Source organism: Daucus carota, chromosome 5 (genome assembly GCF_001625215.2).
Source record: "Daucus carota subsp. sativus chromosome 5, DH1 v3.0, whole genome shotgun sequence".
NCBI lineage: Eukaryota > Viridiplantae > Streptophyta > Magnoliopsida > Apiales > Apiaceae > Daucus > Daucus carota.
This window is the reverse complement of record NC_030385.2, coordinates 9,006,678-9,031,469: the sequence shown is the minus strand read 5'-3', so window position 1 is coordinate 9,031,469 and position 24,792 is coordinate 9,006,678. Positions and strand designations below refer to the sequence as shown.

Genomic DNA, 24,792 nt, shown 5'->3' with positions numbered 1-24,792 from the left:
GTGATAGTTGTTTTGTGGATGTAGTTAAGTGTGTTAGTAATTAAGGTCTAAATGAGTTCATACATGGACAGTATGTCCTAATGTTTATTTCATGATTAAGTCTTGATTCTAAGAATTTGCTGGTTGTAAAGGTCCTCCAATTTTATAATGAATGAATTTATTGCTTTTCAAAAAAAATGAATGAATTTATTGCTTTCCAAAAAACAAAGATTTCACTGTTGCTGTATTAAAATAATATATTTTATATATAACAATTTCAAATAATAATGACATATCATTTTGGTTTAACAAAATATTTTTGGCGAAAAGATTCTTATCTCTGTACGTTTTCTTGATTCCGCGGTCAAATTTAGGATATTTGGATAATGACTTTGCACTTTCTAGCTAGTTTTTTTTGTTTCGATAAACGAGTTAATTCAATAAGAAAAAGCCATACGGCATCTACATAAACAGTCGCGTCGAACAAACAAAATACAGAAACAATAATTCATTAATCTATTCTTCTTGGAGATAAAATCACATGATTTGTTGAAGATGATATATACACATACTTCACCACTTTTGTTTCCGTCACAACCAGTTTGAGCTATCGACTGAGAATGCAATCCCCTGACAATTTCTATTACTAAATCAAGCACCATACTCACACAAACGGTGAGAAAATAACAAACTCACACAAAACGGTGAGACAACAAAAAAAAGCAAAACGAAACGTGACCAACCAAATGCGTAAATGAAATATTAGCTAAACCAAGGCAATCCTTAGATCTGGAGAACAAACCCACAAAAACAAGATAACTCGTACCACTTTCGAGGATAAAAGTACTGTGAAGAACGAGAAATCCGTAACTCCGTGAAATTGAGATCTAATAAAAAGAAGGCCGAATCGGAAAATACTTTGAATCCTTAGATACGAAAAAACAAGCTAATGCCCAAAAAATTTTATTAAATAAAGGAAGAAAACACAAAAAAAAGGATATAAAAGGTTTTGGGGCTTTCCACCGGTAGAGATCCGGTGAAGCCCTGCCGCTAGGGCTGTTTAACGAACCGAGCTGTTCGCGAACAAGCTCGAGCTCGGCTCGTTAAGAGCTCGTTCGGCTCGGCTCGTTAAGTTAACGAGCTCGAGCTCGAACACAAAAAATTGTTCGTTAAGTAAACGAGCTCAAGCCGAGCTTTTAGTATGTTCGGCTCGAGCTCGGCTCGAGCTCGACTCGAGCTCGCTCGGCTCGAGCTCGGCTCGTTAAAGCTCGAAAAAATGCAAAATTTTTGGGTTTTTTTTTATAATTTATATATGTTATTGAACTCAGAATTCAACATATAATTAATATATATATATATATATATATATATTTTAGTGATGTAACCAAAATTTCGAAAAATAATAATTTTATATGGTTTGCTATTTTAACAGTCAAGTAAAAGGTTAACTAGTACCGCTAACTAGTGTTTAATCCTAATATAGTGTTTCAATATTTTAAAAAATATTTCTTACCGATCCAACCGTATGGATGTTAACATATATACATTTTAGTGATATAAACAAAGTTTCAAAAAAATTAAAATTATTTGGTTAGCTATTTTAAGAGTCAACTAGCGGTTTGTCTTTAATTTTTTCTGGCTCGGCTCGACTCGACTCGACTCGGCTCGGCTTGTATTTGTTCGCGAACAAACTCGTGTTCGGCTCGTTAGTTAACGAGCCGAGCTTGAACACAATTTTTGTTCGATAAAAAAGCTCGGCTCGGCTCGACTCGTCAGAAAAAAAAATTAAAACTCGGCTCGGTTCGGTCAAAACTCGGCTCGGCTCGGTTCGTGAACAGCCCTACCTGCCGCCGCTAAGCAAGAGAAAACGATGGACCAGAGAAAATTAGGTTTTCTAGCTGGTTATTGTTGTTGTGTTATTTTTTGGTCTCAAACTTACACTAATACAACCCATTATAAATGAGCAAAACATACTTATATATTAAATTTAATAAAATTTATTATTATTATTATTATTAAAATCACATACAATTTCTATTTGGTCCATGTGGTTAGCCCATGTATTAATCTTTCGACCTTGTAAAAATAATACTTGTTTTAGTAACCGTCTTTGTTGAATAAGTTCAATACCTTTCGTGAGAGAAAGATGTAACATGTTTATTGTAATCTTGTAGTTGTATAAGTATATTCACATTTTAGTGACTAGTTTTATAAAAGCACGGCGAGCTGGATGCCTGGATGTGCATAATTTTTTACATGTAAATTCCATAATAAATTAAAATTTAGATAAATTATATTAACTGATTGTTGATATTTTATTAAAAAATTATTGTTTAAAATAATTTATATTATAAATCAAAAGTATAAATAATGAATATTTTATTATTTACATATCATATTTTTTAATATTTGATAATGTGTGTTTTAATTAATTTTAAATAATATTTTACATATTATTATTTCTTCATTTATAAGGTAAAAAAATGCTAGTATTCATCTTGTATTGTTTTGTATTTTGTCTTGGAGAATCGAAAGGAGTTGGACGATAATAAGTGCGTATGATATTTCAACTTTTTAAAATATCCTATCTTAAAATAATTTTTAAAATCCTATCTTAAAATAATTTTTATTTTCTGATTGATTAAGTACACAGTGGAAAATTCATATAAATATTATGTGCGTCTGATATTTCAACTCTTTTTATGTATACTTTTTTATTCAAGTACTCTTTGTAAATTATGACCAAAAAAAAAAAAGGTACTCTTTGTAAATAAAAGTTAGCTCGGTTTATCTAAAAAAAGTGTTACATTTGGTTTGAAGTGCTAGCCGAAGAACAATAAAGATTGACAGTGTCTTGGTAAAGAAGAAGAAAAATATTTTTTTTTTTTTTTTTTTTGTAAGGTCTACATATACGTAGATGAATTGTATCGAAATACAATAAACCGCATCCGGGATATCTTTCTTTCAAGAAAGTTTATCATCTAACCGAAAGTCATGCAAGCACAACTCCGGACGCTTAGACAATAAAGCTTAAATGAATGAGAAAAGAACACCCATAAGCCACGAACCAGCTCGCTTCCAAATTATCCTGAAAAAAACAAAACAAACCAAAAAAACATAAATCTGTATACAAGTAAATCACACACACGCGCGCGCGCACACACACACACATATATATATATATTTAATGTAATGTAAAAATGATAGAAAATCTAATAAAACAAAACAAAAGAGTATATATAACAAAAATAAATTAAAAAATATAGAAATATAAACTAATTTCTAACCAAAGGAAAATCCTTTGGTTAGACACATTAAAAATTAATAATTTAAGTGATGAATAAAATAAAGTTTAAAACATGATTAAATATATTATATATAATCATCAACAAGTCAAATAAGCCATAAAATGGCATCCAAATTGGAACAAAAAGCCATTAAAGGCACAATAAAGCCCCATTAAAGGCACAATAAAGCCATTAAAGGCACAATAAAGTCATGATTAATGACTCCCATAAATGGTACTTAAAGGTATTTAAATATTCATAAAGAATATTTATCCAATCACAATTACAATTCAAAATGTAACTGTTCTAATTAAAGCTAATGGAGACAAATAATGAATAGAGAATAAAAGAGATCTCGTAATTAAAGCCAATCTAATTTAAGAATAAATTATTGCCTAAATATCTAAAAATCATGATAATTATGGATTCAAAACGTAACCTCCGTTACACCATGATTCACAACATCCAAATCCACATAATTATGAACTATCTCCCAAATCAATCTCGTATTTTCAGAAACAGAAAATTCAAGTTTTACAGCTGACACGCCGAGTGAAACAGATATCTCGTAGAAATTGTACTTATCCAATCATAGATCTACGCCGATAACAGAAGTTAAAACATTATAATGCAATTCCATTTCAGTTTTATCAAAAAGTTAAAATAGAATTTCTTACGATTGCATATCACCTAGATTCATGCTCACCAATCACCATCACCAAAACATTACAATTAAACCACACGATGAGAATCTCGATAGTTTAATAGATAAAATCAAACAAACATGCATGATAGTAGTACTTGAATGAATCAATATCAGATCTGACTATAATTGAAACTTGAATTGCAACAAAAGTGAAAGAAAGAAATTAAACACACAATTGAGAATTGAGTTGTGATAGATACATACAGATACATGCGTACAAACAAAGAAGAGAGAGTGGTGACCTGAATGGTTGCGGTGGTGATTGGCTCATATCCGATTAGTTCCATCAACGGCAGCAAATAGCTTAAATCCTAGGTAGCTTTGTTATCCCCAATACAAACCAAAAAACGGTGTTATCCATCTCACTTGTAATGGCGAATCTGGACGGCGATGATGATCTCAAAACGTGAAGAAGCCATTAAACCACGTAATCGACATACTAATCGAGAAATATTGACGATTACGATTCAGGGAAATATATTTGGGGAAACTTTATGGGCTACGCAGCATTTTTAATTAGTGAGGCTTTTTTAGTTCCACTTAAAAGGCTAAAAACCATAATAGTTTTCTTAAGAGCTCCCTCATAGCTAATACCAAGAACAATTTGTCTCAACACCAATCATGAATATGATCCCCCAGAACAAGACAATTACGAATCCTTAACTTCTGTGGAAGAGACAAAAAACCTTGTGGGAACTGTGAAACTAAATCTACCAAACCTAATTGAGTCAAACTGTCAAGACATAATCTTATGATAGCTCGTGACAACAATGGAAACTGGAGAGACTAATGATAGCATAGAACTAAACCACGTTGCGGGTGGGATAACGATATGCTAATGAATTTGATAGCACCTGTGGACTTCAAAGAGTATCACATTTTGTTTTTAAGCATATACAAGAAGAAGAAAAATATTAACCGTGTTTTTCACGACTTTCAGCCGTTAATCTCCTATATTAATAGCGTTAAAAATGCAATTAGAATCGTAACCACCGTCTTCATTGAATAAGTTAAACACCTTAATTAATCCAAAGATGTAACATGTTCATCGTAATCCTGTAACAAAAATTCAACGAGATTCACATTTTGAGAATAGTCTTACAAACATGCCTGGCCACTAAACGGTCGTAAAGTAACGGCCTCCTAAAATAATGCTTCTCCACCACAAGTTGTCGGCACCTTTCAACTCTCCAAGTAGGAGCCCACTAGTTATTTTAAGCACGAGTTTTAGCCCTTTAATCAACTTGTGTTTTTAACAAAGTCAAATCCACCGTTTTGACATGACTCGTTACGACAAATTTTTTTATACGGCTCACCGATTTGTGACCTAGTGTATGGTTGAGAACTACAAGTATATCCTTGCTCCCTTTGTTTTGAAAAGTCTTCTTTATTTGTCACACTCGATCTCTTCACACATTTTTTTGTATTTTGCGTGTTTTGACTTTTTTTTGTTTGATTTCTAAACTTCTCTCCAACCACAACTATATCAACTTATATATAACCATAGCATTTCTACTTCTGGTAATCATTCTCAACTTCCTCTACCTTATTGCTATATCAAATTTGTCAAACCTAATCTTTGTCATAAGCTGAATAGATCTTGATCCTGATTCTTCATTTATTCGATTTTTCATTTATTCCTCTACCTGATTCTTCATTTATTCGATTTTTTTGTTAGAATTTAATGGACGAGCTTGATATTCCCAACTTTTTTTTGTGCCCGATTTCTCTGGAGATGATGAAGGATCCGGTGATCCTTTCAACAGGGATAACGTACGATCGGATGAGTATCGAGAAGTGGATATATGCAGGGAAAAACGATACGTGTCCGGTGACGAAACTAAAACTCGGAGATTCGGAGTTGACACCGAATCATACACTGCGACGACTTATTCAGTCTTGGTGCACCCTCAATGCATCATACGGAGTCGACAGAATCCCGACTCCGAGGCCTCCGGTTAGTAAATCGCAGCTCGTGAAGCTTCTCAAGGATGCCAAGTGCCCCAAGTTGCAAATGGAGTGCCTTAGAAAGCTGAAATTCATAGCTTCCGAAAATGAAACCAACAAACGGTACATGGAAGATGCAGGTGCATGCGAGATCTTAGCTTCGATTATTACAAGCAGCGGTATTGCAACATCGAATGGAATCGAAGACGGGTTTGAACTCAGCAGAGCTGATGATGAAGCACTTAACATTATGTGTCACCTCCAACTATCCGAGAAGAGCTTGAAATCTCTTAATGGAGAGAAAGGAGAGTTCATTGAGTCACTGATGCGGCTGATGCAGTGTGACAACTACGAATCTCGAACTTACTCGGTCATTATGTTAAAATCAATTCTAAAAGTCGCTGGTCCGTTACAGAAGACGAGTTTGAGAAATGATTTCTTTGTTGAATTAGTTCAAATTTTACGGGAACAAATTTCATCCAAGGCCTCAAAAGCGGCATTACAATTATTAATATCTATATGCCCCGAAGGTAGAAACCGGATCAAGGCTGTAGAAGCCGGGGCAGTTAGCGTAATGGTTGATTTTCTATGCGATCATTCATCAGACAAAAGAGTTTGCGAGATGGTGCTTGTAGTCCTCGACCAGCTGTGCCAATGCGCGGAGGGAAGAGCAGAGCTGTTAAACCACGGAGCTGGATTAGCCATTGTGTCGAAAAAGATACTTAGGGTTTCGCAGTTGGCCAGCGAGAAGGCTGTGAAGATTTTATTGTCTATTGCAAAGTTTTCGGCAACGACTTCAAACGTTCTTCAGGAGATGTTGCAACTTGGAGTTGTGGCGAAGTTGTGCTTGGCGATTCAAACGGATTGTGGGGAGAAGATTAAAGAAAGAGCTGCTGAAATACTCAAATTGCACGCTCGGGCTTGGAAGAACACTTCGTGTTTGCCTATCAACTTGCGTACTTCATATCCTTGTTGAACAAAAAACTTGTATGTACGTAGATAGAAACTTATACATTATTTCCATGTATTTCTTGCTAAAATTATGCAAGAAGAACTTTGTAGATATTAAATTCAATTTTTACTTGCAATTTACAAATTGTTTTAATAGTTTTCATGTTGCTGAATTATATTACCCAAAAATAATAAGACAATTACATGGATCAACAAGAATATGCAGATTAACCGATCAACAATAAAATAAAATAAAACAAAACACCAAGACATCAAATTACAAGATCCAATAATGAAATAAACAAGATATAATTAAAATGAAATGAGAAAGGAAGAATAGCTTAGCTTTCACCGTCACTAAACAAAATATAATGAAATAGCTAAGTCGTCAAATCCTCGAAAGGACTTGATTATTTTTGGAGATATTATTGCCGTGATGGATTGTAGTAATATTTTTTCGAGGATAAAACAGGTCAAATGGATCTGGTCACAAAAATGGCAAAACTCAATATCGACAAGCAGCTAAAATCTATCTAAATAAAATTCACGTGTTTACAGAGAGAAAGAGACTAATGTTTTCTTAGGGTTTTCGGAAGAAGTTCGGACTTGTTCCTCTACCAAATTTTCACATTGCATATATATATATTGAATAAAATTTAACTGCAAATATTGTATTACAAGTTAATTATTTTGATTTAATAACATTTAACAGGATATATTTCGGAGTTTATTTTCAGTTTCATCCCTGAAACCTTGTCAGATTTTAATTACGTTCATCAGAAGAGTACAAGCTCGAACCCACCACAACAACTCTGCTCCGGTCCATTATAATTTTGAACTCTGAACCAATACTCCATCAAAACATAAGTTTGAATTCCTCTGATCATATTTTAAGTATTGACCCATCAAGATTTAAATTCTGCTAGAGCATAATTTTTGCTACCGTTATTTACGTTTCCATAATCAAATTTATTTCGAACTTTGTCTTTAACACTTTCCTGAACTTGCTCAGCATAGTTGTGCTTCTATTTCAAGTATTCATTTTTTAACTTAAGGCATTGTAGGAGTTCAAGTTCTCCATTTCTTTTCTCAAATATTTCCTTCACACTAGTTAGTCTATATAGTTCTTCTATGAATACTGGGAAGTGTGAATGTTAAATAGTTTTGTAAAAGGGCAGGTGTCATATTTTTTGGGATTATCAATACTATCATCCCAGCTCTTTTCTTCTAAAATACTGAAACATATATTTTTGGATCTATGTTTAGTCTACAGAGCATGTCCTCTATCAATTTTTGAATCTTATATTTGAGCATTATCATGCTAAGTAAGTGTGTGTTTGGCAATAGGGCTTCTGGGCTTAAAATCCTGGAAGCCCACATCCACTTTTTTTGCTCTGCGTTTGGCTAACATTGGAAGCACTTAAATACAGTAAAAAAATTCAGATAAAAGAAGCTACGAAGTCCGGTTTTTTTCGGACCTCAACTTCTGCTTCTTTAGCTTCCTCCCCATTGCTTCCTCCTTTTGTTTATTTTTTCTTTCTCTTGTTATTTCATATTATCTCTATTTAAATATGAGGTGATTGAATATAAGAATTTTTTTTATTTTAATTTTTTGTCTTCAATTTTATGAAATACTCAAATATATTAATATTATATATTAATATTTATATAAATTTTTTAAACACACTTATGGATCACTTAAATAGTTAAATATGAGACATTTTAGTCATTTCAAATCATAATTTCACTTATTTAAGTTATTGATATTGAATAAGTTAATAACCGAAGTTTGATTAAATCTTTTCATTCATTCCTGAATTATATTGTTAATATAATCTTAAGAAATAAATAAATGAAACTTATAACAAAATGAGAGACAAAGCATACCAAAAACCATTTTTTTATATAAAATAAATATTAATTTGATCTAATATTTTCATTAATTTTTCTCAATTTATTTCGTAAATATCAAATAATTATATTACAAACCTACGAAATTATATCAACTTATAAGTTAAGTTATCCAAACACCTATAAAACTTATAAGTCACGGTATCCAAACACTTGTAATAGCTTATAAGTTCAAACCAACTTATCACTTTTAATCCATTTCTTTATTTTAAGTAATAAATCACTTCTTTTAAGCCCAGCCAAACGGCCCCTAAGTCAGATCCATTTCATCCAACTCTTTCAAAGTGTAAAACTCATCTTCACCAACTTCTCTAACAATAACTTTTTCAAATTCATCATAAATCATCTATAACTTCTTTTATCTTTACTTAGATTGTTTTTAGACACAACTAGGGGTGTAAACAAACCAAACTGTTCATGAGCTACTCGAGCTCGGCTCGTAAAATATTCGAATTCGATTCGATAATGATCGAGCCGAGCTCGATCTATTTAGATATTTTACCGAGCCGAACTCGAACTTCAAATTACTCGGCTCGTAAGATTCGCGAGCCTTATCGAGCCTCTACTATTTTTTATTATTTTTATTATAAATATATTTTTACAAATATATTTAATATGTTATTTATAATTTATATATTTAATCGAATCGAACTCGAGCCAAACCGAGCATATTTCGAGTTTTTGTCAATATTTGGTGACTCGATTCGAGCTTTCGAGCCGAACTCGAGCCTATCAAACTGTGTACGAACCGAGTTTCGAACTTGAACTTTAAGGCTCGATCGAACGAGCCCTGAACTTTTCAGTCGAGCTCGAGCCGAGCCTGGCAGTGTTCGACTCGGCTCGGCTCGATTACGCCCCTGTCACACAACTACATTTTTAGGATCTTGAGCCACTGAGACATTTATCACATTAAGTACATGCCCATGGTTTGACTTGATAGATCTCCTCTACAACATCTTAAATTCATAGATCTTAAGAATTTCATGGAGCACTTTAAGTGTCATTTTTTCTGCACAATATAATTTAACTAGTCAAATGGAGGGATCTTGATGCTGATAAACTTTTGTGAATTCATCTTCCGGGTCTTTCATTGTGTAGGTTCAGCTTTTGCTCTGTTAGAAGTGGTCCCACATCAATTATGGGAGGGGCTAGATCATGGTTGTTATGTCGGTAAGTCGAGTCGAGTCGAGTCGAGTCGTTCGGACTCTCCGGCTAGTCGAGTTGTGACTAGTCGTAGACTAGTCGACACTAGTCGACAAAGTATAAAATTAATAATATATAATTATATATTATATATACTTATATTTATATGTGTAATAAATTATATATGTGTGTTCTAACTTCTAAATTCTTGGCATGTTTGTCAATATACTCTTTCATCTCTTTCTGAATTGTCATTGTAGTTTTGGGGCACATTAATACATCCGCATATCCACCTGCAAGATGTTGCTTCAATCTTCTAACCCCCGAACACATATTTTTTTAACAAAAAATGCACCACATTATTATTATTTAAATCCGGCCAAAATCCATATTTCCAGGCCGGATCAGCAGATTTGGCCTTCCTTTTGGGGTCATTAGACGGATCATAAACAGCCTCGTTCGAGCCTCAGCCATTCTGCAGATAAATAAGTGTGTGTGTGCGTGTGCGGACATTAAAAAAATAGCTACTGCAGATTACTTTGTGTGTATATATAAGTGTGTGTACAAGTATGTATGTGTATCAGTGTGTATAAGTGTGTGTATCAGTGTGTATAACAGTGTTGTTGTGTATGTATGTAAGTGTGTGTGCATGTAACTGGGTCGACTATTCGACCCGACTAGTCGACTAGTCGAACACCAGTCGGGCGAAACACTGACATTCTCCTAGTCGACCTCTGCCTAGCGACTGCTCGACTAGTCGACGACTAGTCGCGACTAGTCGAGCGACTCAACAATAATGGGCTAGATAACTAGAATACAAGCAACCGAATGACACCATTATTACGAGACCTTTTGGAAGATGTCCAAAAATAAATCCGTACGAGGTCGATCCTAAGCGGAAAAAATCATATTAAGTATTATAAAGTTAGGTTCACTTAATAAGCCCAACAAGTGGTATGTAAGATAGTACGGTATAGAGATAACGTTAACCAAATATAGTAGCAAGACAAGAACTAATAAGTAAGTATATATTAAAATCGACAGTTGATGAACTGGTACATGGAGAATCAAACAACCAAATGAAACTGAAGCAATAACAGAATCACTAGAAGGAGCTCATTAATAAGTTCATGCCAAGATGAAGAATAAAGTTTAAGTGTTTTTTTCAAAAATCAGAAGTCGTCCAGACTGAGTATGAAGTGCCAATTGATTTCGGTATCATCATACTGAATATTCATAATCAACCAATAAAGCAGTTCGAACCCAAACTAGATTGGTCAATGCTAGCTGAAAGTAAGAAGTTCGATTTGAGTTTTAGTCATTTATGAACCAGACTAGTGCACCCAAACTCTTGCACGTATGAAGTTATTCGTTATAATTATCGATCTATTCAACCAAGGTTGAGAAATATTTCAAGAAAGATTCAAGTCAAGCAGCCAAGGACAGTCGAGGTACCTTCTAACGATTAATCAGGAAATTGGGGATTTCGAAGCTTTAATTGGACATATATTATTTTTTAATTATTATAATTATATGTAATTTACTAATTTTATCTACTTTTGAACACTAGTAGAGTCAAACTAGTAAACAATATAATATCATGTATTAAATAAATACTTGATTCATATAATACAAGATCACTGATTAAATATATAGGAATCAGCCTCTTATACATAATGTAAGTGATATTAAATAAAATTAATCATTTTTACTTTTTTATAGGATATTAAGTTAAGTACGAGTGATTACTTAATTTCTTATAATATAATCATAATTTTAGATTTTAATTTTTTAAAACTATTTTTTTATTATTGATCGTCTGGACAGATGTTGACCGTCTGGGAATGATTTTTATAAAAAAAAAGGCCAAATAAATCTGTTTAGGACCAAATCGGGACGTTCCGGTACCGTCTAAACCAATTTTTAGAACAATTCAAGCCTCTTTTGGTTCGATCCGAATTGATCCGAGTTGCGTTAAAAGGGGGAGCGGGATAGAATGTTCGTTGTGGACAGAGATCTACTGAAAAGCAGCTTTACAGAAATGTTACTTTATTATATACGAGGCGGTGTTATCCTTTTGTCCCTATAATTACTTCTTCAAAAAAATATTTTATAACTATTGTCTGAGAGATTTGATAAAATTTAATCCGGTGATTAAAAAATTAACACTCCGCCACCAAATTGAGAATAAAAATCATAGGACTATTTCTGTGTATAAATTGACATTAGGCCCTGATGGTGAAGGTTTTCCTCACCACAAAGTCGTAGCTACTGTGCTTTAGAATTCCGTCACCAACACCCGAAGATACTTCTTTCTTTGTTGTTTTTGTATTTTTCCCCAGAGCCAGAGGTCCTCCCCCTTTAAAAAGATGCTTACCTCCCTTATATACTTATCAACTCCTCTCTGTATACAAGAATCAGTTTGGGATGAGTCACCCTGAATTCCTGGAGCAACTGCCACGTTATGCTCTACTTGGACACCTGGATAACGTGACTCATGATTATGACTAGGTGCTGACTGTTGAGTTTGATTATGTGGGTTTATGTCGACAGGTGTCATCCTAGGAATGAATGAAAGAAAATGACTAATACAATAATATTCTAATGATAGTTATATGCAAGTTGCATGTTAGCTTGCAGGTTAGCCAGCTCTAAATATTTGATGCTCTGCAAAGCCTAACTATAGTATTCATGCACAGCAGGGACGCAAGACTTGTAAGGGTTGTAAGACTTGTAGGGGTTGTAGGCTGTAGAGAACACCTTGGGGCCGTAGCCTTAGACGTGTGGTTTCAGGGACTATCATTTGCCCCCAAAATTAATTGTAATCTTTAGGTTATAACAAAAGATGGAATTTCATTGTAATGATATCCTCGCAACCTTGTAGTTTATAGTATTTACCAGGCTGTTAGCAGCAACAATTTAAGCCTCGGCCTGCAGCACAACAATACAACAGGCACTCAAAGAAAATATTAGTTAGGTGCTTCAAAATAAGAGTATTTTGTCATTAAAAGGTGTGCCATATGTGTTTAAACTAATGCCAAGTCTCAGAAATCCGGGGCTAGGTTTTTGTCTTTGGTAAACAATACCTCGTAGGATCGGCCAAGATCTTTGCTAGTGATGTAATATATAGTACCAATTCTTGTGTGCTATAGCTTGTATTAGAATTAATATGTTTATACCTACTTTGTTATATGTAGTGACGAGTCTAGAGCAAGATTTGTTTCAACAAAGATAAGATGTGATGGCTTGATGATCCTTGACCTTGAGTGGGAGTTTAGGCATACTAGTGTTTCATCGAGAGTTAAAACATCTATTCATTTTAATCTTACTAAGCTAAGATCTTCAAGTACTAGTGTAGCGAGAGTTGAAGAGATTGATGCACAAGCTTTAGGTGACACACATATATACTTGTTAGTGAACCGATTTCAAACTATGTGATAGATCTCTACATATTGATTTTGAATGTTAGACGGCACCGTATGCGACTTTCATATTAGTTAGTTTTTTGTAAACATCACAAGTAAGCCGTAGTTGTAGATAAAAAAACACACACACTAAAAATACAATTGGTAATAAATCCATAAGACTGGTTTAGTTGGACAAGGATTACATGGGCTCATAATATTTTGTCTGAAAATAGACAAAAGTATCAGTAAATTCACGGCGGTAACTCATGAATCAAATTATCGATGATTTGAATAAAAGGGTATAAATTTCGTGTTCTGAGAGCATTTCGGGAGTTCATTGTGCTTATCAAGTTGTCAATGTCGGCAATAGTAATCTAGCTTGAACCTATCGTAGAAATTTGTAAGCACCTGAAGAGAGTATAATGCAGGTGCCTCTGGACAAGAATGCCATGTCATTTTTTTTTGTCATAAGAATGTCATGTCATTTGAAAGCATTATTTTCTTAGAAAGATTGTAACATTTGAAATCGACGAAATTAGCATACTTCCCGACCCAGGCTGAGTTTATACAGTAGCCCAGATGATAGTCCCTGAAACTACACGTTTAAGGCTACGGCCCCAAGGTGTTCTCTACAGCCTACAACCCCTACAAGTCTTACAACCCTTACAAGTCTTACGTCCCTGCTATGCATGAATACTATAGTTAGGCTTTGCAGAGCATCAAATATTTAGAGCTGGCTAACCTGCAAGCTAACATGCAACTTGCATATAACTATCATTAGAATATTATTGTATTAGTCATTTTCTTTCATTCATTCCTAGGATGACACCTGTCGACATAAACCCACATAATCAAACTCAACAGTCAGCACCTAGTCATAATCATGAGTCACGTTATCCAGGTGTCCAAGTAGAGCATAACGTGGCAGTTGCTCCAGAATTTCAGGGTGACTCATCCCAAACTGATAATCATATACAAAGAGGGGTTGATAAGTATATAAGGGAGGAGAGGATCTTTTTAAAGGGGGAGGACCTCTGGCTCTGGGGAAAAATACAAAAACAACAAAGAAAGAAATATCTTCGGGTGTTGGTGACGGAATTCTAAAGCACATTAGCTACGACTTTGTGTTGAGGAAAACCTTCGCCATCACTAGATATTACATGTGTGTGTGTGTGTGTGTGTGTGTGTGTGTGTGTGTGTGTGTGTGTGTGTGTGTGTGTTGTGTGTGTGTATATTGGGTGGTGCTCAAATGAGAACCCTAAATAATGTGAGATATGAAATCTAATCTCAGCCCTCCATTTTATATAAAATATTTTAATCCAACCCTCTTATTTCTATGTAATCTCCCGTGTCTTCATTTACCTGCCTCATTTCTTTTTCATCTCCCACCCACCCACTGACGGCCTCCTCCGCCACTTCCTCTCTCTCTCTCTCTCTCTCTCTCCCCCAGCCTGCGGCTCCATTCTTTCGCCAGAAACGCGACTGTTGACTCCCTCGATGCAAGCGCGGCTGTAGCCGCCTGTTGTTTTCCGGCCGACGACAACATGCTGCTGCCTCCCCTCCAACAGCCCCGTCCTTATTTCTCAGTTTCTTCACCTCCGATTTTGATATTCTTTAATTGAATCGACTGTAGTAATGTTACGACAGATCCAGAGTTGGTGTTGGTATTGGTTTGTAGTAGTATCACTGTGGCGGTTGTGGTATTGGTTTATGATTTGTAGGTGGCTGAGAAAGTCATGGTCGAAAATGATGTGGTGATTTTTTATTTTTTTTTGCGATGGTGATTTTTGTTTTTTAGCGCTGATTTTGTTTTGTACTTGGTGATTTTTCAGATTTGGGGGTTTGTAGATGGTGGTGGTGGTCTGTAGATGGTGGTGGTGGTCTGTAGATGGTGGTGATTTGGTGATTTTCGTTTTCTGACAGTGATTTTCATTTTTCCGGTGATGATTTTTAATTTTCTCTGGTGGTGATTTTCGGTTTGACAGTGGTGATTTTATTTTTGCCGGTGGTGATTTTCCGGTGGTGGCCGGAAATGGTTGTCGGTGGTGGTTGGATGTAGCAGGTGGTGAAATTAGAATGAAGATGGTGATAAAATATTTAAATATTAAAAAATAATGTGTGGTGAGAGATTGATATAAGGTATAAAATGTATGGCTAAGATTAGATCTCATATCTCACAATAAGTGTTGTTCTCATTTGAGCATGACCATATATATATATATATATATATATATATATATATATATATATATATATATATATATATATATATATATAGGTGAATCACTTAATAGAATCCTAATATTATTAATATATATAAAAGATTCTCTAAAATAATAATAATATTTAAAAGAACACTTCAAGAAACACAAATGTTAAAAGTTATAGGTGAAACACTTAATAGAATCTTAATATCGTTAATATATATAGAACTTATTCTAAAATATTTTATTATTTCTAGTAATAAATATTTGTATCGTGCAAGATTCTTTTAGAATATTTAATTTTTCTTGTATAAATTATACACCCTTTAATATTCTTTTGACTCTTCAAATATTTTTAAATTAAATTTTTTTCTGAAGAATTTCAAAAATAATTAATATTAAAGAATCCTAATTTAAAAATTATAAAAATATTTAAAAGAATACTCCAAGAATCCTTCAAATGGTAAAAGCTATAGGTGAAACACTTAATAGAATCTTAATATTATTAATATATATAGGAGTTTCTCTAAAATATTTTATTAACATATAAAGAAGATTCTCTAGAATATATATATAAGATTCTCTAAGATATATTTAATTATAAATATTATATGTAAAATGTAAAATGTTAAATGTTAAATGGTATTTTTAAATCTTTTCAATATGGATCTTTTAAATTTGAAATTTGAAATTCAAATTGAATATGCATTAAATGATTAAATGATTGATTGGAGAATCTATTTAAACATGGTATTAATGTCTGATTGATTTGGTTATATTTATGTAACAAAATTACCATATACGCTATATTTGATTGACATAATTAAATATTAGAATACAGTATATTATTAAACAAGAATACGTGATCGACGGTGATGAGACGGGTTCCTCAGTTTTCTTGATAAGCTGAGTTTTCTTAGGATCTTCCCTATATATATATATTGGTTTTTCAATAGATAAATTTGTGATACTTGAAATCGATCCATGCCGTAGCCTAGATATTGCTACATATATTGGCTTTTTAATGGAAAGATTTTGATATTTGAAATCGATCCATGCCGTAGCCTAGATATTGCTACATATATTGGCTTTTTTAATGGAAAGATTTGATATTTGAAATCGATCCATGTCGTAGCCTAGATATTGCTACATATATTGGCGTTTTAATGAAAAGATTTTGATATTTGAAATTGATCCATGCCGTAGCCTAAATATTGCTACGTATATTGGCTGAAAAGATTTGCTGCCGTAGCCTAGATATTGCCACATTTATTGGCTTTTTAGTGAAAAAATTGTCGAGACTGGAAACTCGACCATGTCTCAGCAAAAGTACAACTTGATATGTAGGCATAGTTCTGAGGTTGTGAGATCAGAGCATTCACGAAGACGTGTCATTTTATAAAAACTTTATCAAAGAAATCTTTTGACAAACAAAAAACATACAGCAGATTTAATGTACACAAGCATCAAGTATAATTAGGTAAGAGTAGTACCTGGTAATCATGTTGTGAAAAGGTTGATATGAGCAAGAAAAAATCAACGTCTTGAAGGTTATGAGAGGATTCAGTAAAGCTCTTCACTTTGTCATGTTAAGCGTGCTTGTCTATGCTACTTTGAATATGTTCCTGCATTTTTTCTTCTTCTTTGTTCGTTCACAAGCGATCTTGAGGTCATTGTAAACTAGTGGTAAGTATTGCCGGGTAAGTAACTCGAATCCCCGGCGGCGGCGCCAAATGATGGCGAAGGTTTTCCTCAACACAAAGTCATAGCTACTATGTTTTAGAATTCCGTCACCAACACCCGAAGATACTTCTTTCTTTGTTGTTTTTGTATTTTTCCCCAGAGCCAGAGGTCCTCCCCCTTTAAAAAGATCCTCTCCTCCCTTATATACTTATCAACTCCTCTCTGTATACAAGAATCAGTTTGGGATGAGTCACCCTGAATTCCTGGAGCAACTGCCACGTTATGCTCTACTTGGACACCTGGATAACGTGACTCATGATTATGACTAGGTGCTGACTGTTGAGTTTGATCAAGTGGGTTCATGTCGACATGTGTCATCCTAGGAATAAATGAAAGAAAATGACTAATACAATAATATTCTAATGATAGTTATATGCACGTTGCATGTTAGCTTGCAGGTTAGCCAGCTCTAAATATTCAATGCTCTACAAAGCCTAACTATAGTATTCATGCACAGCAGGGACGTAAGACTTGTAAGGGTTGTAAGACTTATAGAGATTGTAGGATGTAGAGAACACCTTGGGATCGTAGCCTTAGACGTGTAGTTTCAGGGACTATCTGGCCCACTTAAGTGCAATGAAGTTTTATAGTAATAACAGAGTATTAGATCAATGAGATTGCATCCTGCATTTTTAATCTTCTTGCATTCTACTTATTCCGGTTATACAAATGTAAGTTACGCCTCAAACTTTTTAAATAACTCAAACAAGACTGCAATTTCATGTGCCTTCAATTTATGATAAACAATTTATATATTTTTTTAGGCTGTGATAAAAAAATTCACCTGAAACGTGTCTGAAAAAACAACTGGAAATTCGATCTGAACAAAATCCTGATCTGAATTCACTTCTGGCAGTGTTTTTAAACTTAGATTGCATTTGTATTTTGTACCTAACAAATTTCAAATCTGTTTACCTAAACTTCTCAACTCTATGCAGTTGTCTTCTTATATAGAGAGAACAAAATTAGGATAACACATCTTTCGCATAAAAAACAAATATAGATACCACAACATATTACCCAACACAAAAATCCAACGGAAATAATCTGATTCCTAAAAACAAAAATAAAAAAATGAAATAAATAGCAATAATGTGTGGAACTATAGGGCTATAGGCAGGTAAATGTTGACAGCAAAACTGCAAAATTCCCACCCACTAGTCAACTACTGTACTCCCCATCGTAATTGGTACTCCCTCCGTCTATACATTGGGGGACGGGGACGCGGCACGGACTTTAATACTCTTGTAAAATGTAGTAATTACAATATCACCCCACCTCACCCAATTCAATAATTTCCATTAAAAAAATAATATCAATGCAATGTAACAATCCGAAAACAAAAATCCAAACACCTCTCATTTCGCCGGAGGTGGCGGCACCGCACCGGAATTGCTATTATTATTATTATTATTTCCGCCACCGCCACCACCGCCACCACCACCACCACCACCACCACCACCACCGTTGCTCTCCCAAGGACGAATCGAAAAAATGATAATAGCCAGCACAATTAGCAACAAAATAATACCGTAACAATACCACTTCCTCGTGTTCTTCTGAGTCTTCCTCGCCACTTCAAGATGCTGCGTTCCACCTCTAACAAATGAGCTCGCTCTCTCCACCTGATCCTGTATATTATCCAACTGCTCTCCCTGCGTCTCCACCAGCACCGCCATATCGAGAAACACCTGATGCAACTCCACCAGATTCTTCTCCATCTCCTTCACCGCATCGTGCCGCTCCTGAATCTCCATAATCGTCTCCATCACTCGCCCTCTCCCTTGCTCCTGGATCGCTTTCTGGAGGAAACTCTCGCTCTGTCCCGTCGAGATCAGCGTGTCCACCGTCTTCTCGTCGGCGTTCTCGCCGGTGACGGTGAAGTACCGGCGCTGAACTGTTTCGCGGTACTCCAGCGCCATCAGCTGCCGGAGATCGTTGAATGAGTTCATCGAGTCCTGGAGCTTTTTGCGCAGACCGGAGACGAGAGATGTGCGCGTCCGGTCCGATGAGCTGCCTGGACCGCAGCCAGGGAGACTCCGGTTCGCGGCGTTGGACCGGTCCAGGGCTTCCAGGCGGACTTTAATCAGCTTCGCCTTCTTCAGCGACGCCGCCACGTCCTGGTCCATCTTTGATCTCAGAGTCTTGACTGATTTCGCGTTGTGCAGTGTTTTGGATTGTTCGTGAGATGTGTGCAGCTGGTTGTACAGAGACTCCAGATCCTTGAGTTCTTCCTTGATGGATTCGACATCTTCGAAAAACTTGTCGAGATTGACGGAGGCGGTGGGAGTGGAGGAGGACATTTCGATTACATGGTGCGGTGATTGACCGTCGTCTTCGTTGCGGAATCTAGAGAACGAGCCGGAGAATAGATCGTTCATGATGATTAGTCTTTCGTAATTTCGGGATGAATGAAATCGGAAGAAATACGAGGATATAAGTGAAGAGACAGACAAGAGACTAGTCAATTTATGTAATCAATAAAATTTGTGTTGCCTTTGATCGAGTCAATTTAACTGGGGTTACGTAGAAGGAATGGAATGGAACAGGAAGGTACTGAGAAGCGGGCTCATATGTGTTGAAATGGCAACTCCAAATGCATTGTAAAAGACTTTTATTTAAGATAAACAACTCCGTGAACGCGGTAGTTCAGCCCCTAGTTAACGCGCATTGGTTGTTATTTGTTGATTTGTGTATTGCGAATATAATATACTTTTCCTTTTTTCAGTCGATTAATAGACTTTTCATCGAAGATTCTTTTGTTCATGGTAATAAAATGGATAAACGGGAATTCAGGCTCCTGAAAAATAAAATTAAAAAAAAGGGTATTCAGCCACTTTTTCTTTAGGCACAAAATTTACTAATCATATGTTACAAACTTTCTTTTACTTGTAACATTTGATTTCATATGTAATACAGTCCGCGCCAAATCCTGCTTACCTTCTCTATTCAACCCAAAATTTACTGTTCGAAAATTAACTGTACTGGGAACAATCCCACTGGCCACCATATCAGTAAGAAGTTGCAGAGCTTCTTCAGACTTTCCAGCTTTACACAGACAAGTAATGAACATTGAAAAGGTATGGAAGTCGGGCTGTGGTCCTTTCAGTTTCATCCGACGAAAGATACTCCAGGCCTCAGCTACTTTCCCTACGGTCATATAGCCACGTATTAATGCCGAATGAGTAACAACGGTAGGTTCACACCCTTCATCATTCATTTGCTGTACCATTTGAAGAGCTTTCTCTACCTGTTTCTCCCTGAAGAAGTAGACTATTAGAGAGGTGTAAACATGTACAGTAGGATGAATTCCAATTTTCTTCATTAACTCTATCTTAGACAGTGCATCCTCTAGTCGTCCCTTCCGCAGCAAACCATGAACAAGGCTGCCATAAGTATACTGGTATAAGGTATGATGTTCTCGACCAACCTCATCTAATATTTCGAGAGCCTCTTGTAATCTCCCAGCTCGAGAAAGAGCCCGGATGTAAAAGGAAAAAGCTAGTGGAATGGAGAAACCAAGTTTACAGAGAGAGTCCACACATTTTCTGGCATTTTGCAATTGACCAGCTTCACATATACAACAAAGATAAACTTCGACTAATTCTTTATCAGGAACATGTCCCGCTTTGAGCATCTCTTTGAATATGTAAATGGCTTCGTCCACCTTCCTACCTTTTATCCCACAAAGAGAGATTATCAATGATTTGTAGGTACTACGTGTTGGACTGGAACCACTAGCTTTCATCTCTTTAAAATTCCTCAAAGCAATGTCTGTCAGACCTATTCGACCATATTGCAGTATCATAATTGTCCATGTATCTTGTGTTATGAAGTATCCCTTTCTTCTCATTTCATCAGCAAGGAATCTCATATGTTTGAAGTCCTTTGCACGACCTGATACTTTGATGGCCATATTGTAGGTTTCTGTAGTGTGATTGTAACCAGGTTGCTTTTCAACCCACGAGAAAAAACGTAGTGCAGCACCGCTATGCAGGCAGCAGTTTCTCAAAATCTCTGCAACTAATCCTGGTGTAAAGTTTATAGTCAAGTTTTCTAAATCCTCCTGTTTCAAGATCCAATCTTTCGAGGAAGATAATATTTGACAAACTTCTTGCAGACTGTTATCACTAAAAGAACTTGGAGGTGGCTCTAAAACCTGTGAAACCAAAGTATGTTGCTCTATCTGGGTGGAGTTTATCACATCATTGAGTTGCACTCTGCTAGAAAAATCTGTAGCATATTCCTCAGCTTCTTGAATGTAGAATTTGCTACTCATTTGCATTCGTTTGACTTCTTCGATCCTATCCCTTTCTCTTCTCTTCTCCAAATAAGTAAGTATCCCTTTGTATGTATTATCTCTTATACGTACCTTTTTAGTTTTCATCTCCTCTAAAACCTTGATAATCTCATCCGTCATAGAAACTTTACAGAGCTCCTTAATATATATTGTATAGAGTCCAGGAGTAATTATCATTCCTTTCTCCTCCATACTCTTGAATACATTCCATGCTTCAGAGATGCGCTCTTGCCGAACAAGACCTGTAACCATTGACATCACTGCCAAACAGTCCAACTCAAGTCCTCTTTCCAGCATTTCAATGTATAGTTCAGAGGCCTTTTGAAAATCATTTAATTTGAACAGGTGTTGCATCAGACTAGTATAAGTCTTGATGGTAGGTAAATATCCAGAATCCTTGATGCTATAAAAAATTTCCAAAGCTTTAGACACGTCATTTTTCCTCAAGTATGCATGTATGATAATTCCATAAATCCTCTCGGTGACGACATCCGTTTTCTTCATTATGTCAACAACTTCCAAAGCATCAGTAAATTTGTCTGCCGTAAACAATCCTTGCAGCAAGATCTCAAAAATTTCCTCGTCAAGTGCTATGTCTCTATTCTTTAGCTCACGAATATATTCCAAAGCTTCTCTAATTTTTCCAGAAATGCAAAAAGCCTTAAGCACAATAGTACAAGCATGGATCTCCGGAATCTGACAAACCCTCATCATGTCATCTATAACCAAGTCAACATCAGCTTTAACTCCAGTTCCTGCAACGCACTTCAATAATAACTTAAACAAATCGGTATCTGCTTCGATCTCCTTGCTTGTCATTTCCTTGTAGAATTCCATAGCAATATCAGCCTTTCCAGCATTACAAAGTGCACGCAACATCAGTTTGTAAGCGACCACATCAGGCTCAACACCAGATACTCTCATTTTCTCGTACATCAACAAGGCTTTTCCAACCATCTTTGCCTTTCCGTAATGAGAAATGAGGATAGTCCAAGTCCTAATATCCATTTCGCAAGAACTCTTTCCCATCTCTTCCACCAACTCTTCAACCAAGCCAAACTCCTTCGATCCCCCAGCTATATTTATCATTGTATTGTATGTTTCAGTCGTATGATCAAACCCAGTTTTCAACTTTACCCAGTTAAAAAACCCGAATGCCAACCGTGGGACTCTCGAACACCTCTTCAGCACTCCCTCAACTATCTCGTCATTAAACATTAGCCCTTCTTTTTCTAGCCGCTCCTCCATCGAAACAACATCGTTTTTTTCGATAACAATCTCTAAAACCTTTTCTACAATCGAACCAACTTCACTTTCACTCAGTTTTTCGATCCGGTCATTCACAGACATACTCTCTTGGACATTTTCACAAACATCTGGTGGGCAAGATTCTTCTTTGGCCTCGTACTTTTTATCAAAATCGAATAATGGAAACCCTGGTTCATTTGTAGACAAATCGACAGTTCCTGGGCCAATGATGTCAGTAATTTCATGAAAAAGCAAGGAGAGGTCAACGGTTCCTTTTTTATTGCTGATTTCTTTGGTTTTAAAAGAGTGTGTTGAATTACAGAAAAGCTGAGATTTTGAGAGTTGAAAGAACACGAGATTTTTCTTCTTGTTGCAGTTAAAGCATAGAGATTGGAGTTTGCAGAAACGGTTCATTCTTTACAAATTAGTCGAACTGGCTAATGCAACAGTGAGGATTCGGTAATGTGTATCCACGACATGCTTGGCGCCTAAAAATTAAGTACAAAGTTGAGATTGTTATACCATCACTCTAAACAAGCTCTTGACTTCAACTTTAAAAAGCTAAGACAAAAATTGAAACTCAGATGAAATCCTACAAACTCTTTAAAACTTTAAGAGTGAGCATACAGTAACTCTTAACTTTTTATTTATCAATATAATATTAGTTTTTCCTCCAACTTTATCACCAACAATTCTTTCTTTTTATTTTTTCCTTTCATTTCTATGAATAAAATATGAATAAAAAACAAATATGAAGAGGAGCATTGAAGTTGTCATCTTTTTCAATGTGTTAACTCTCATTCTATATCTCTGCTTTTCTACGAATTCGGTATTTAGTGATTTTAGAAATTGAAGCCTTGGTCTTTTGATGCCTATTCAGTGATTTTAGAAATTGAACACTTGGTCTTGTGATACCTCTGATCCATTGGGGAGTCTTATTTGATGTTGTTTAATTCTTATGTGCTTCTTATACATTGCTAATCTAAACATCTTTAGGTTTTTGCTCATTTCTGTGTCTGTCATGTATATTTTACTTTTTCGAAGACTACTTACCGAAAGATTAACAGGGTGGTTGAGGAGTTGTTGTGGCTGGAATTCATTTGGCTGATTGATTGGGAGCCTCATAGTATATTATATTTTAAAGAGTATCATTGGAGATGCTATTAGGTTTTAATTAGAGTGATATCATATTGGGTTTTACATCAAATTGATCATCCGTTGCGTAAAAATATCTCACTAGACTCACACAATTTATCGGGGTCTCATTTAAGTACCTCTTTACTTTCTTTTTTTTTTGAAATAAACGTACTTGCTTCTGTTAAATTGAATCAATAAGCAATACATCAGAAATAAACTCCGGAGCGGCATCAGCCCACTCATGGATGCCTGACATAGAATGAGTAACCCTTGCTAACTTATGAGCTACCTCATTCGCAGACCTGTAGACAAACTCGACTAGCACCTCATCATAGTGCTTAAACAACTCAACACAACTTAATACAATTGAATGAAAATAGGTACGTCCCTGGACCTTCTTACATGCCTCCGCAAGCATCTTAGCGTCAGTCTCGAAAACACACTTTCTGTATCCAAGCTCTTTAACCCAAGATAGAGCCTCTCTTAACCCAATTGCTTCTGCTTCCCTTGGCTGGTATACTGCATCAATTCTGTGGTTCCTGGCCCGAATAAACTTGTTATGCTCATCTCGTATAATGCTTCCAACCCCAGTGAAGCCTGACTCTATAAACACAGCCGCGTCAATATTAACTTTTACCCAGCCTGGTTTTGGTGGAAACCATCTCCTTGGACTTACACTTGACACAGCCATATGTCTTCGCTTCTCCGTACAGCTTTGTCTCCACTCTGCCAACATATTCATTGCTGTTGCTTGAACTCCAAAATCTGATATACTAACTTTATCCCACAGCCACCTATTCCTGCGATGCCACAGGTTCCAACATACCAT

The 24,792-nt window shown here is 35.6% G+C and overlaps 3 protein-coding genes across 3 annotated transcripts; 1 reads left to right on the top strand and 2 right to left on the bottom strand.

The window, feature by feature from the left end:
• Window positions 1-5,479: 5,479 nt before the first annotated feature.
• Window positions 5,480-7,007, top strand: LOC108221090 (E3 ubiquitin-protein ligase PUB23). The gene has a single exon (XM_017394990.2). It carries the CDS (start codon window positions 5,657-5,659, stop codon window positions 6,893-6,895), a length of 1,239 nt encoding a protein of 412 aa, XP_017250479.1. The 5' UTR covers window positions 5,480-5,656; the 3' UTR covers window positions 6,896-7,007.
• An 11,338-nt stretch (window positions 7,008-18,345) lies between these two features.
• LOC108223368 (syntaxin-121) lies at window positions 18,346-20,023 on the bottom strand. The gene has a single exon (XM_017397575.2). The coding sequence runs from the start codon at window positions 19,657-19,659 to the stop codon at window positions 18,637-18,639; it is 1,023 nt and encodes a 340-aa protein (XP_017253064.1). The 5' UTR covers window positions 19,660-20,023; the 3' UTR covers window positions 18,346-18,636.
• Window positions 20,024-20,088: 65 nt separating this feature from the next.
• Window positions 20,089-23,397, bottom strand: LOC108223367 (putative pentatricopeptide repeat-containing protein At5g06400, mitochondrial). The gene has a single exon (XM_017397574.2). The coding sequence runs from the start codon at window positions 23,238-23,240 to the stop codon at window positions 20,139-20,141; it is 3,102 nt and encodes a 1,033-aa protein (XP_017253063.2). The 5' UTR covers window positions 23,241-23,397; the 3' UTR covers window positions 20,089-20,138.
• Between the last annotated feature and the right edge of the window lie 1,395 nt (window positions 23,398-24,792).

Excerpts from the sequence above, each read along its gene's own strand:
- LOC108221090 (XM_017394990.2), top strand. The coding sequence starts at position 5,657 with ATGGACGAGCTTGATATTCCCAACTTTTTTTTGTGCCCGATTTCTCTG.
- LOC108223368 (XM_017397575.2), bottom strand. The coding sequence starts at position 19,659 with ATGAACGATCTATTCTCCGGCTCGTTCTCTAGATTCCGCAACGAAGAC.
- LOC108223367 (XM_017397574.2), bottom strand. The coding sequence starts at position 23,240 with ATGAACCGTTTCTGCAAACTCCAATCTCTATGCTTTAACTGCAACAAG.